This window comes from Erpetoichthys calabaricus, chromosome 11, assembly GCF_900747795.2.
Source record: "Erpetoichthys calabaricus chromosome 11, fErpCal1.3, whole genome shotgun sequence".
NCBI classification, from domain to species: Eukaryota; Metazoa; Chordata; class Cladistia; order Polypteriformes; family Polypteridae; genus Erpetoichthys; species Erpetoichthys calabaricus.
In genome coordinates, this window is record NC_041404.2 from 134869828 (window position 1) to 134882799 (window position 12972).

Consider the following 12972-nt stretch of genomic DNA (forward strand, 5'->3'; position numbering starts at 1 on the left):
CCAGGTGCCAAGCAGGCGAGGGGTTAGGGGGTGTGGGCGGCGGGCGTCTCAGCCCTGGTCCGTGCTGATTGGACTACAAGAGCTGGCACGGTGCCAGGAGACTAAGACAGTGTCATCCTCGGCTGGAACTGGCGGCTCGGTGTCTGACGTTACCGACGACAGGGTGGGCGTCATCTAATTTGGGAGACGTGCCAACTCCCGTGTGCCAGCCAATCAGAAGGCAGAGGTGTCAAGTCTGGAGGAGAGGAGCTTCAGGGGGCTCCCCAAAGACAGTTTTGTACCCCGAGGGTCAGAATGAATAAGTCGTGCGTTTAATGACACGTGACAGGAAAACACTTCAGGTGAGCCATCAGAACCCGAAACCCCAACCCAAGTGACGGCCATTTGTTTGAGCTTGGCAGCGTCATTCTCTCTTATGCAGTGACGTCACGTGTCACACAGGCGGGCAGTGCGCCAACTTCATTTCAATATTGGGACAGTGTGCTCGAGTCGTTCATTTCCTTCCTAGGGACATAAAAGTAACTGACTGTCACCATCTCTACATTAAACCACGAGTGACAGCAGACGGATGTCCCATCCAGGGTGGCTTCGGGTCATAATCAGTGCTGCCAATTCCATCTCAGACAGCAGAGCCTGCTTTAAGACAAAGCGCCCTGCAGGACATTTCAGAACGTCAAGGCACGGGCGCGCTGTGCTGGCAGCTTTCACGGGGTCGCTCTTTTTAAAATGCTATGACTGGCATATCTGAGCCGCGCTCCTGTCCCACAGGCAAAGAAAATCTTAGTTTGATTTTGTGTGTGTAGTGGCCCGTGTCACTAGGCACAAGTCTCTGGTGTGCCACATGTCACCCTGCAGTGCCACTCAGCAGTTGCCTTGGGCACACGTGGGCTGCGTGAAGGGCCTTTGAGTTTGAGTGGTTGGCTAGTGACGCCGACAGGTGGCCCTTTGTGTCTCACAGGTGTAACCACACAGGACATTCACTTTACGAGACCTGCTGTGTTTGCGGGGTTGGCACACAGGTAATGCCAACAGACTGCTGTCTGGGTTTGTTTCTGAAGTCGGAGGGCTTGTGTTTATTTCCATTCTCTCAGCTGGTGTGCGTTTAGATGTGGGTGGCACTCAGGGTGGTCCTGAGGTGACGGCAAACAAAAAAGCCTTTGCGCCATCGCCTCAACATTAGTGCAACGGCTCGGAGAAGCTACGGTGTATCTGAAATCGAGGGCACAACAACCCAACCGTGCCCACAGTCTGAGAATGAGAGTCAGTGGCCCACGGGCAGCAGCCGAGGGGGAGCAGCTTCACGGTTTGCCTGAATGGGAAGACCCTGCAGTTGCTGCGGCTGAACTGGCGAGGGCGACTCTGAAAAACGGAAGGTTGGAAAGACTCTCTTAAATGCAAGTTCCAGTGCCAACGGAACGAAATGCCAAGTTCACTTAACTGGCAGCACCCTTAACTGGAGAGGAGGTTTCCATTGTGGACCCAACTGTCCAAGGACCTAAAAGGTGCAACTTCTGGGAAGACATCCGAACTCGAGCTGGCCAGGGTGCTGACCTTATGACCAAGCGGGGGTCTTCAAGCACGTGGACTGAGTGAGTGCAGGACAAGCGCTACTGGCCTTGGCACATGCAGGGGGATCCTCTCTCTAGGGTTTCTTTGCTCCACATGGCGCCAGTCACCGTACGGACCCCGAATAACTGCAGCCCCTTACCCGTCATCTGCCAGTCACGATGCCATGAGCGTTTCCCCCAAAGTGAGCGTCACCTCACCTGCATTATGGCAATAAACTGCGCTTCATTCTCCATGGGCTCCTCCGAAGCGGCCCTCTGCACGCTGGCCAGCACCGACGACTTGAAGAAGTACCTCCAGTTATGGTGCAACACCTGATGGAGCAACTCGAAGAGCTCGGCCTTCACATCCGGCGATGGCCTCTGGGGGGCGAGAGAAGAGGAGACAATCGGACAAAGGTGAAGTCGGGCCCAGGACCCTCCCTCCCTCCGTCCGTCCACATCACTGGTTCTCACCTCGGCCACAATCGGGTACACCTGCTCCATGCACAGCGAGATGATGCTGGGAAGGAAGGGCTTGAAGGCCTGGCCGGGCTCCTGTACCACAACCTGCAGGATCTTCAGGAATTTTTCGACCACCCGACATCCGGCGCTGCCCTCGTGGTGGATGCTCTCGGCAAGCTGCTCCCTGGAAAGTGCAGGCAGGCCGGCCGGTCAGTTTGACCGAGTGAGTAGAGACCCCCCTCCCTCACTAATCTCACACACCATGTTAGATGTTGAAATGCCACAAGCCCCCCTCACTAATATACTGTACGTCTGACCGGGTCGTAACATACCTGCCAGTCCGCTGGCAGACATCAAGTGTACCTACCTGGTAAACATGTTGAGGAAGGTCTGAATTATTTGTTCAGTGAAGGGAACCCCCATCTGCACCCTCAGGCCTTGCAGCAGAGTGAGGAAGAAGGTGAGCATCTCGTCCGTGACGTCTGCCAAGAGAAGGCCAACCAAACCACAGACGTCAGACAAACAATACGAGAAACACTGGGGGGGCAAAACTCGGCCCCAGGTCTACAAAGACGGGCTTGGCGGCCGGTGATGGAAGATCTTGTCGGTGTTTCTACACCACCTAAAACCCACGTCCACAATGCAACAGAGAGGACAAAGCCAAACAAACGCGCCAAGCTGCCCATACCTGGCTGATGTATGAAGACCGGGAAGAGCACGAGGGAGACCTGCACGGACTCCTGCAGCGACTGGTAGCAGATCTGCCGCGATTTGGTCGACTCCCCAGAGATGCTCTCCACGATGTCTTTGAGGACTTGCAGGGTCTGCTGCACCAGGGTCTTCACTAGGAGAGACGGAGACAGAGGAGCTGCTTTACTATACACAGCCATGGCACTCGGGTTAGGAGTCACAAGGCATGGCACAGAATTCAGGGCGAGAGACGCACACGGCGCTCGGGGGTCTCAGGAAGAGTCGTGTGCAGCACATCAACCCCTAAGCAAGATGCAGGGTGCCAAGTGTGGACAAAGGGGGTGCCAACAAACCAGAGGAGATCTACTCAAACAAACAAAACTGCACTAAAAGACCCCCCCCCCCCAAAGCTTCAGGGCACTCCACGTATGGAAACAGCGGCTCACTCATCGATCCTCCTTTTGGGGTCCGCAGTCACCTTAGTGTAAGAAAATGCAGCAAAGTGGCATGGGGGGGGGGGGGGTGTATGAATGTGCCACTTACTGTGCTCAGGGCTCACTCTCGGGGGGTCGGGAGTGTGTGCCACTTACTGTCTTCAGGGCTTACTCAGGCATGGCACGTGTGCCACTGTCAGGGGTGGTTGTGTCTTCAGAGCCCATTTGGGGGGGTGCATGTGTCACTCTGTGGTAAGGGGGATGTGTGTGCCACTTACTGTCTTCAGAGCCCATGGGGTGGGGGGGGGGGTATGAATGTGCCACTTACTGTGCTCAGGGCCCACTCGGGGGGGGGGGGGGGGGGGGGTCGGGAATGTGTCACTGTGGTGGTAGGGTGTGTGTGCCACTTACTGTCTTCAGGGCTTACTCAGGCATTCAGGGGTGGTTGTGTCTTCAGAGCCTATTTGGGGGGGGGTGCATGTGTCACTCTGTGGTAAGGGGGACGTGTGTGCCACTTACTGTCTTCAGAGCCCATGGGGGGGGGGGGGCATGCATGTGTGTCACTCTGTGGTAAGGGGGACGTGTGTGCCACTTACTGTCTTCAGGGCCCACTTGGGGGGGGCGCATGTGCCACTCAGTGGGGGGGCCTCTATGTCACTCTGTGGTGGGGGGGCACATGTGCCACTTACTGTCTTCAGGGCCTACTCAGGCGGGGCGCGTGTGCCACTGTCGGGGGTTGTTGTGCCATTTACTGTGTGTTTGGTTGTGCCACTTACTGTCTTCAGGGCCCACTCGGGGGGGGGTGCACATGTGCCACTCAGTGGGGGGGGGGGGCCTGTATGTCACTCTGGTGGGGGGGTGCGTGTGTCACTTACTGTCTTCAGGGCCTACTCAGGTGGGGCGCATGTGCCACTGTCGGGGGTGGTTGTGCCAGTTACTGTGTTTGGTTGTGCCACTTACTGTCTTCAGGGCCCACTCACCCACTCAAGGGGGGGGGCTGTGTGTCACTTTGTGGTGGGGGGGGTGCGTGTGCCACTTACTGTCTTCAGGGCCCATCCTGCGGTGCTGCAGGCTGGCATTGCCACGGAGCAGTCGGTAGTCCCGTGTCAGGGCGGACAGAAGGCTGGCGTGATTGCTGGAGCGGGTGGTCCACTGCTGCTCGCCCTCCGGCAGGTTGGGCCACGGTAAGAGCAGCGTGTTATTCAGTGCCCTGCACACCAACACCCGGGCCTGGGGAGACAAACAAACAAACTCAACGTCGCAGTTTTCTTCTGCCGTCTCTCAGCCTAAGCTTACAGGGCGTCTCAGTAAATCAGAAGATCATTGAAAGGTGAAACTCCGATCTTCTAGTCTGTGGACTCGGGACACGCAGTGAGACATTTCAGGCGTTTCTCTTTCTCTCTTTCTTTCCATTTTGCCGTTTATGGCTTACTGGTAATGAAAACTTAACAGTCAGCATCTCAGAGAATTCAAATATTACAGAAGAGCAAAAAGATTAATGCAGAAATCTTGGCCTATTGCTGACTGGCATGTCCAGGTACGTCCGCACTGAACACTCGGTCAGGGCTCCTTTGGCATGAATGACTGGCATGGAGGCGATCAGCCTGTGGTGCTACCGAGGTGTCATGGGAGCCCAGGGTGCTTCGATCGTGGCCTTCAGCTCGTCTGCTCTGTTGTCTCTCATCTTCCTCTTCCTCACAGGTTCTGCATGGGGTTTAGGTCAGGCGAGTTTGCTGGCCAATCAAGCCCAGTGATACCACGGTCATTAAACCAGGTATTGGTACCTTTGGCAGTGTGGGCAGGTGCCAAGTCCTGCTGGAAAATGAAATCTGCATCTCCATAAAGCAGACGGAAGCAGGAGGTGATCTGAAATGTCCCGGTAGACATCTGGCTGCGCTGACTTTGTGGACCACCACCAGCACCAGCAGGTGACATGGCTCCCCAAATCATCACAATGGACCTCAAGCCACTTGGACCCTCCAGACTTTGGACCACCGAGCTGCCAACAGTCCAGTAAGCCCCTCTGGTTCAGGAGTGGCTTGACACCAGGACTGCTGTGACAGTTGTAGGCCATGTCCCGGTGTGGTGGCTCTTGAGGCTCCGACTCCCCCCCCATTCGTCACACTCCTCTGTCACTTGTGCCCCACTTTTTCCTTCCACTAATCTGCTTGGACACAGCACTCTGAAGACCTTTCTGTGGCCGAGGGTCTCAATGACGGTCTTCTGGCCCTTCTAATTCTCTGAGATGTTTTCATTCTCCGTTGGCTACAATCAGCTCCTGAGATATCTCACTGCGTGCCATGAGTCGATAGGACAGGCCATGGAGTTACTGCAGTGAATTCACTTTGGTGGTCTTCGGATTCCTCGACACTCCTGAACAAGCAGGACCACCAGTCCAAGGGCTCTACACCAGAGACCCCCTGCACGCCCACCTCTGGAGGAAGCCTCCGCACCGAAGTGTCGGTGATCAGGTTGAAGATGTTCTGCACAGCTGGCAGTGTCACCAGAAACACGGGCCGCACCGTCGTGGCGATCGACACAAGCAGATGGCACGCCGACAGCAGCAACTTCTCTGGCACCTGGAAGGAGGAGAACACCAAAAAACCAAATTAAAATCCTCCTAATGGCGTCTCATACAATGGATACAATGCCAAGGAGTCCCACATGACAAGCACACGTGCAGCACCAGTGCCCTCGTCTGCCTCACGTCTATGAACCATGACGAGCGATGCCAACAGTTCTGTGCCAGTCGTTCTTGGCTGGCGACGCCGCTATGAGAAGTCGAGCCGTTTGTGTTTCAGAATCAGGGCGTCTACCCAGAGTGCCAGTGGGGTAAAGAGGCGTCACTACTGCTTACGTGTTTCTCATTTCAGGATGAAGGCCCCAACGTGCTGCCAGGCTTCTAACTGAGGCACAAAACAAACTCAAGTTTACAATTCCAGAGAACAAGGAATTCAGCGACTTCATTGACGTGACGCTTCGATTGTTTGACATCACATTAGAGGCCATTAGGGACAGCAACGCTCGCCAGGCCTGGCCACTTAACTCTCCTGAAGTGACATCAAGTGGGGGTCTGAGGGTCCCTAAAGCCCCCTGGTCACTTGTTCCAGGTGCCTGTGGTTTTCCTAATGTTTGTGCGAGTGCCCACCCGCTGCACTGATGCCCTTCATCATCTTAAACTCTTCAGTCGGGTCTCCTCTTAATCACTGTGAAGATAATTTTTATCTTTCCTCATATCTCGCCCCCTGTAGCCCCCCATAGTCAGCCCAGTCGCTCTTCTCTCAACCTTCTCTAGTGCTGTTGTGTCTTCATGGAGACCCAAACTGCCCCCAGGACTCCAGATGGGGGTCTCACCAGTGTGTTATAAAGCCTGAGCAGAACCTCCTGTGACTTGTACTGCACACGTCAAGGCGCTATATCACTCGTTAGACGGCCATCAGTAGATGTTGATGGCGTCAAGTTCTCCACGACTCCTAAATCCTCCTCATAAGGTGGACTCTCCATTTTCAGACCCCCCATTGTGTATTCAAACCTCACAGTGTTACTTCCTACATGCCAGCCTTTACATTTGCTGCCATTTAATTTCAAGGTCCACAGATGTGCCCAAGTCCCACTGGAACAATGATCTACCAACCCACCTATCTTGGCATCACCTGCAGCCTTCACAAGCTTGTGTCTTCTATTCCAATCCAAATCGTTTCTAGATATGAAAACTAACAGCCGCCCAGCACTGCCCCCTGCTGGCCAGCACTCAACATCAGCCAATTCGGACAGAGCTCCTCACACCATCACCCTCACCTTCTGTGTCTCAGCCAATTCTGCACACCTCACCCTGCACTGCCACCTCTCAGAGTTTGATGCCCACCCTCTCGATAATAAATCCTCTCATCTCCGCTTGCGTCCTTTTGGGTTTCCTCACAGAATTCCAGCCGGACCCCCCACGCTGGCTGTCCAGTCAAACTCCTGTACCTGCCGTGTGCCTCACCCCCCCCCCCCTTCTCCTTCCCCTCATTTTCCTGCTCATCCTTTCATCTGCTGGGTGTTGTGGTGGCAAATGTTGTAGACAAGTTGACATTTTGGACTTTTGGTCTTTATTTGTAACATCGTGTTGGATCATTGAGAAGAACAGCAGCAATGGTCTGAGGTTTAAGACCCCCAGCCTTTAGGACAGAGTTGGACGAGTGACTTTCTGCAGGACCCTCTCAGTCGACCCCCACTGGAAAGCCAAACTACACAGCAGCAGCTCAACAAATGCTTTTGGGGGCAGGTGTGCCCCCCACTGGTCTGAAGTGTGGCGGTTTGGGATTGGGAGGGCATTCTGTAGCGTGACGCCCTATTGGCTGGAAGGATTTGGACGCTTTACCCCTCCCTCCCCATCATGATGAAGGAGCATCTCTCACACCATGGCCTGAGAAGACCACCCGGCAGCCATATTGAGAAAGACAGATGGGCAGTCCTGAAGAAAACCAGGAAGTGAGGACTACAAATGTATGTGTGAGTGTGTGTGTGTGTGTGAGAGTGAGAGAGAGAGAGACACAGAGAGAGAGAGAGAGAGAGACACACACACACAGTGTGTGTGTGTGTGTGTGTCCTGCCTGAGACCATCGGCTCGTGTGGCTGCCGAGATTCACTTGGGCTCTGGTTATTGTTATTACTTTATGACAAGTTGGAACTCAACTTCACCGTGGAAGTGAAGGTGGGGAGACGTCACGAAGCACACCGCAGCACGTCCATGAGGTCCATGGGGTCAACACGATAATAAAACAAAAGGGGGCCGGAGAGCAACGGAGAGCTCGGCCAAAACAAAACACGAGAACAACAACAGGTCATTGTCTAGAGCCTTCCTACTCAGGTGTGTCCAGGGTCCATGTGCATTCGCGGTTGAGCCCCCTTAACAAGTCCTGTCCACCCATTTAATCTCCACTGTACAAACCCCCCCAGTAGCTCCTCACATGTGGACACAGCAGACAAACGGCAGTTTGAGGGTCCGTACTTTTGAATCCCCCTTTACTAGCCCTGATGCCTCCCCCTTCATTTTAATCTCTGAGGCCTCGTCTGTTATATTCCTCTCCTAAGTTCCTGAGTTGTGGCCCCCGTCTTCTCATATGCCACCCTACGACTGGCATTACCCGCTCATCTTAATCATCTGTTTTATTATCCTACTCCCAGGTTTGTGTTGTTCATTTCAAATGTTGGGGGGTACCAGTTAACCTCGCCAGCTCGGAGAACCGTAGGACGCCAGTCACGTGACCCTGGCAGTGGTCCGGACTCAAACGACACCCCAGTGCCGTTCTTTATTCAGGGCCGCTGCGTTGTGAGGGAGCCCCACACTGCCTTGGTGGACATGAGTGGGCTCAGGATGCTTTACTGTTGGCCTGGCACAGGACGGATGGCAGTGCCGTTCAGCTTTTTTTTTTTTCCTCCTGGATGCCCCAAACAATCAGAAAGGGGACTCGGAGACAATGACTTGACCCCAGTGGTCCCAAGCAGTCCAATCCCAGAGTATCAGTCGGTCCCTGTGGTTTTTCTTTGCTGCCCTTCTTGATGCCCACTAGGCGCTGCCTGCTGCCCTTCCTAAGCTAGCTCTGCCCACCTTTAACATACGGTCCTGGCGCTCGCTGGACTTTCATGGTCCCCCCGAAGCCCTCTTCACAACAAGTGACCGTCTCCCCTTGAAGTCCTGATGAGCTCATAAATAGCCGACTAGGTGCCTCTTACTGTCCCTTTTTGTTCAGCGCACCGATGACCACATGGGTGACGTGCAGTGGAAGTGGGATTTCTGGGATGAACTTCACTTTCACGGTTAGAGGGACTTTGTAATTAAATTGTAATTCGTCAGATCATAAAAACGGAGGCGGCAAACTGAACATTGAGATGTGTGTCCTTCTGAGCACTTGTGGCCACGACTGTAGAGGAGTAAACACACCGGAGACTAGAAATCTGTGAAGGCAGACGTCCGGCACGGCTCAACAATTCATAGCCCCCCGTCTCCCACCCCTACATGCCAAGAGAGAAGCCCATGAAAGCAGGAATACCTTGGAGCTGATGATGGGCGCGATGGAGTCCATGGCGGTGGTGACCAGAGACAAAAAACGCGCCTGGCTCTGTCGCTGCACTTCGCTGTAGAACTGCGCCAGCCAATGGGAGTAGGCCTGCAGGGCGGCCAAGGACTGGGCGTGGCTACAACACAAACCAGGAAAAGGTCAATCGAGCAACTGCCAATGATATGCCACAAAACTACGATGGAGGCGGAGTCTTGAGGGGGCCGCCTATCATGTCACGGTGATGAGCATGCTGGATTCCAATACCGCCTGCCTCCCCCCCCCCCATGAGAATAAGTGGGTCACAACTCTCAGTGCAAAGCTTCAAAAGGGCGGGCAGAGCATCGGGTGGTACTCACACGTCAATCAGGTCAGGCTTCAGCACGGAGGGCACAGCCGTTTCCAAGTCATACAGACTGACCTGCGAGGCGTAGCACGTCACCTCCACGAGTCTGCGAAGAGAAAGACCACCGAGCAACGTAAGACCTCCTCTCGTGTGCGTCAACAACGAGGCTCAAAGACCTCTGGACTTGTCACTTTAAGACAATTTATTTTTCTATTTTGGCATTCATATCAAGTCAGTCTTTATATATAAAAAAAAACAAACAACAATTCTTTGTTTTGCAGCCTTTTTTTTGGTTTTGCTAACCTCCTTGGGGGGGGGGGTCTGTGCAGCAAACCAAGGGGGGCACCACACGTCCGGCCGCCACCCAGACAGCCACTCATGTGCACAGATGAGGCAAAAGCGAGTCCCCCAAAACGGATTATAATAAAATTACATAAAGGTGTCGGTCAGACATACAAGACCACCTCCAAGGCGAGGATGTGCCATGGGAAGCGCAGGCAGGCAGGCTGGCACCACAACACTTACCTGCCAAACGCGTTTTATGGGGAGAGGCAACAAAAACTGGCAAGACGGGTCAGTAAGTGGCACAAAACAGAGAGCTTAGGAAGAAAAGTGCCCACCTGTCCACCACGGTGAAGGCGTCGTTAAAGCGAACTCCGAAGACGTCTCCGATGAAATACTCTGCCAGCCTGCCAACGGCCTGCAGCAGCGAACTCAAGTCCCGCAGGGAGCAGTGCAGGCGCCGGCAGTCGTTTTCTGCTGTGATGTTCAGTCTCCGGGCTGCAAGACAAAAGGACACGTCATAAGGAAGGCACCTCCCTCGGTGGTCTACGCACTGGGGGGGGCCGGGCGGCATCGGCTACGCCAGACACTCCCAAGAGCACTTGTGCCTGCGGAATACCTCAGTGGGCCGAACCACCGTCACGCCAACGTTCACAGATGGCAGAGAGTGAAGTTCAGCAGGAAGCTGATGGGCTCACGTGAGTTGCAATGCGGCCAGACTGGGACCGCTCCCCATTTTGGGGAGCCCCCCAAGACCGTTAAAGACACACTACAATTATGGGGGGGGGGGGGGGTTTCTATTTAAGGTTCAATGCCAGACTCAGTTCGGGCACAATAAAAGGAGACGCTGCGCCAGCCTTAAAGGAGCAGCCATTGGAGGCCTCACTTTGGGATCAGGCAGACAGCGGGCACAGTCACCTAAAGATGAGAGGATGCCAAGCACCGTTCACATTCTGCTTCACCAACACGACGTTGGCCATCGAGACTGAATGCCCACCCAAGTGCCTTCACTAATGACCCTCTCAAAACACGGACCACGTTCACGTGATCATTAAGGGATGAAGTTCTATTGATAAAGAAATGGGAGGGGGGCACACAGACCCCCACACACAACAGAGCCGTCTGGCTGGCAAGCTCACATGAGGGTGGCAGCAGACCGTCACGCTGCGCCCCCAACCTGTGGCCGACGTCACCAGCAGCCACAAGTGACACACCCTGCGATGGCCGAGAGCTCCCCCACAAGTCTTACGAGGACTCCAGGGACATGGAGTTCATCAGCTGCCCACTGGGACGCTGGCACGGCCATAACCTCTGAAGTGGGCTCTTTGTGTACAAAAGGACAACAATGAATGGAAGGAAAAGCATGAAATGTCACATTGAAACCTTGAAGGACGTCGAGCAGAGCGACACAAGCCAGCGTGAGACTCACCCGCGCCTGACGTGACGATGAACTGCTGCAGGCCGAGGTACACCTCGAGATTCTCCTGCAACACGGGAAACTGAAAGAGAAGACAACATGGAGGTCAGCGAGGGGGGACACCCAACACCTACGGTATGACCAGAGTCATGCCAGGCAGCGGGCGACGCCTTCAGACCCCTCGACACATACCAGCGTTGAGAAGGCGTGCGACGGGAGAAGCTCCATGACTTTGGCCACCACTTCCAAGCTCTGCCGCAGGTAACGCTGCCATTCTGTCTGTTGCTGCGATGATAACAGAGAAATAAAGAGAAATACAAGCAGACAAGACGGCCGCATCAAAATTCTCTCTGGTTTTAGTTTTTACACCTGGGGGGCCGAGTCGGAGGCCTGGTGGTCTGAAACCGTCCACGTGTATGATGGGCACTGCGGGTGGGACGGTGAAAGTGGCAGAACATCACAAACCTCCGAGAGTTGGGAGAGGAGAGCTGGGGCCTGACCAGTGTGCCAACCACAGTGAAAGGGTGCCCACCCCCTCCCTGTTCTCACTTCACAAACGTATGCGGAGGGGCACATCGATGGGTGCCATCACACAAACCAGTCAAGGTGAGCTTAGCTCTTCGGACGCCCGTCCTTCATCTGAATCTCCTAGGAAGCCAGTGCCGGACCACAGGACAGGCCACTCCACATGGCACACACACTCGCCCAGATGGGGGCATCTTATGGGTGATAGCATGGGTGTCCTCATAAATACCCTGCGGTCAGGGGGTTCAAACACAGGAGGCTCTTCATTAGACCAGCGTCACCTCCACACAATCTAATGAAACAGCCACACATGGGGGTCTCAGTGTACAACTGACTTTTGTAAAGTAGCCCAAAATCACACAAGAAGTGCCACCATGGGCTTTAGCGGGACCCCCCAGCTTTGACTCTCTAAGAAGAGAAGGAAAAAAACAAAAATGGAAGAAACCTTAATGGGAAAGAGAGAGACCACCTGTCCAGGTAGGGTGGGCATCATCCTCGATACAACAGAAATATGACAAGGACAGGAGGGGGACATCCCACAATAGGATTGGATTTGTTCAGAAAAACGGGAGTGGAAATGTGTGTGTGTGTGTGTGTGGGGGGGGTCATCTCTGTCATTACATTGGACTTTTCATTTGACAACACCAAGGGTGCCCTTCAGTTCACTTCCCAGAAGGCAGCAGTGCTTACGTCATCGTCAAGGGTCTCGTCGTCCAGCTCCTCCAGCTGGGCTTGGTTGTAGCGGAACTGGATTCGGTTGAGGACCTCCCTGAGCAAGAGCACCAAGGCGTCTCTGTACCTGGAGGGAGCAGCACAAGCACAGGGCGTGAGAAGTGGGCAGGCCTGGCACAAGAAGGCAGGGTCGTGCAATAAAACACACATGACAAGCACCCACCCACCAAGCTGTAACCCACTCTCGCAGCTCAGGGACTTAAAATAGCAACGACGGGCAAAAGGGCGGCCCATCAGCAGAGGGCGCACTCATTACGGGCCAACACACAGCGAACCATAGTACTGCCCTGTGGCATGTGCCCACCCGAATGCCCCTTCCTGCAAATTCAAAATAATTCAATGTTGCACAAGCGGCTCCATCGACACGTGCGACTCATTTATTGTACACACGGCCATTCGATTTGGTTCAAGGCCGGGCTGTTTGTGCCCCACTGCCTGCTAATAACGTGGTTTGTGCCATCACCAAGGCTTTGGACTTTAAATCCCACTCCCGACA

The 12972-nt window shown here is 54.3% G+C and overlaps 2 protein-coding genes across 2 annotated transcripts in view; one reads left to right on the forward strand and one right to left on the reverse strand.

The window, feature by feature from the left end:
* mrps34 (mitochondrial ribosomal protein S34) overlaps positions 1-12972 on the forward strand; it is a 149371-nt gene that overhangs the window by 61983 nt on the left and 74416 nt on the right. The gene's annotated exons all lie outside the window — the stretch shown is intronic.
* Positions 1-12972, reverse strand: part of xpo6 (exportin 6) — a 34543-nt gene that overhangs the window by 1220 nt on the left and 20351 nt on the right. Inside the window, exons 10-21 of the mRNA XM_028813954.2 lie at positions 12435-12543; positions 11412-11504; positions 11232-11301; positions 10141-10300; positions 9534-9626; positions 9169-9313; positions 5566-5712; positions 4174-4363; positions 2698-2853; positions 2377-2491; positions 2022-2193; positions 1767-1928 (exon numbers count right to left, since the gene is read on the reverse strand). Of these exons, the coding sequence (XP_028669787.1) occupies positions 1767-1928; positions 2022-2193; positions 2377-2491; positions 2698-2853; positions 4174-4363; positions 5566-5712; positions 9169-9313; positions 9534-9626; positions 10141-10300; positions 11232-11301; positions 11412-11504; positions 12435-12543 (1612 nt within the window). The remainder of the gene's footprint in view (positions 1-1766; positions 1929-2021; positions 2194-2376; positions 2492-2697; positions 2854-4173; positions 4364-5565; positions 5713-9168; positions 9314-9533; positions 9627-10140; positions 10301-11231; positions 11302-11411; positions 11505-12434; positions 12544-12972) is intronic.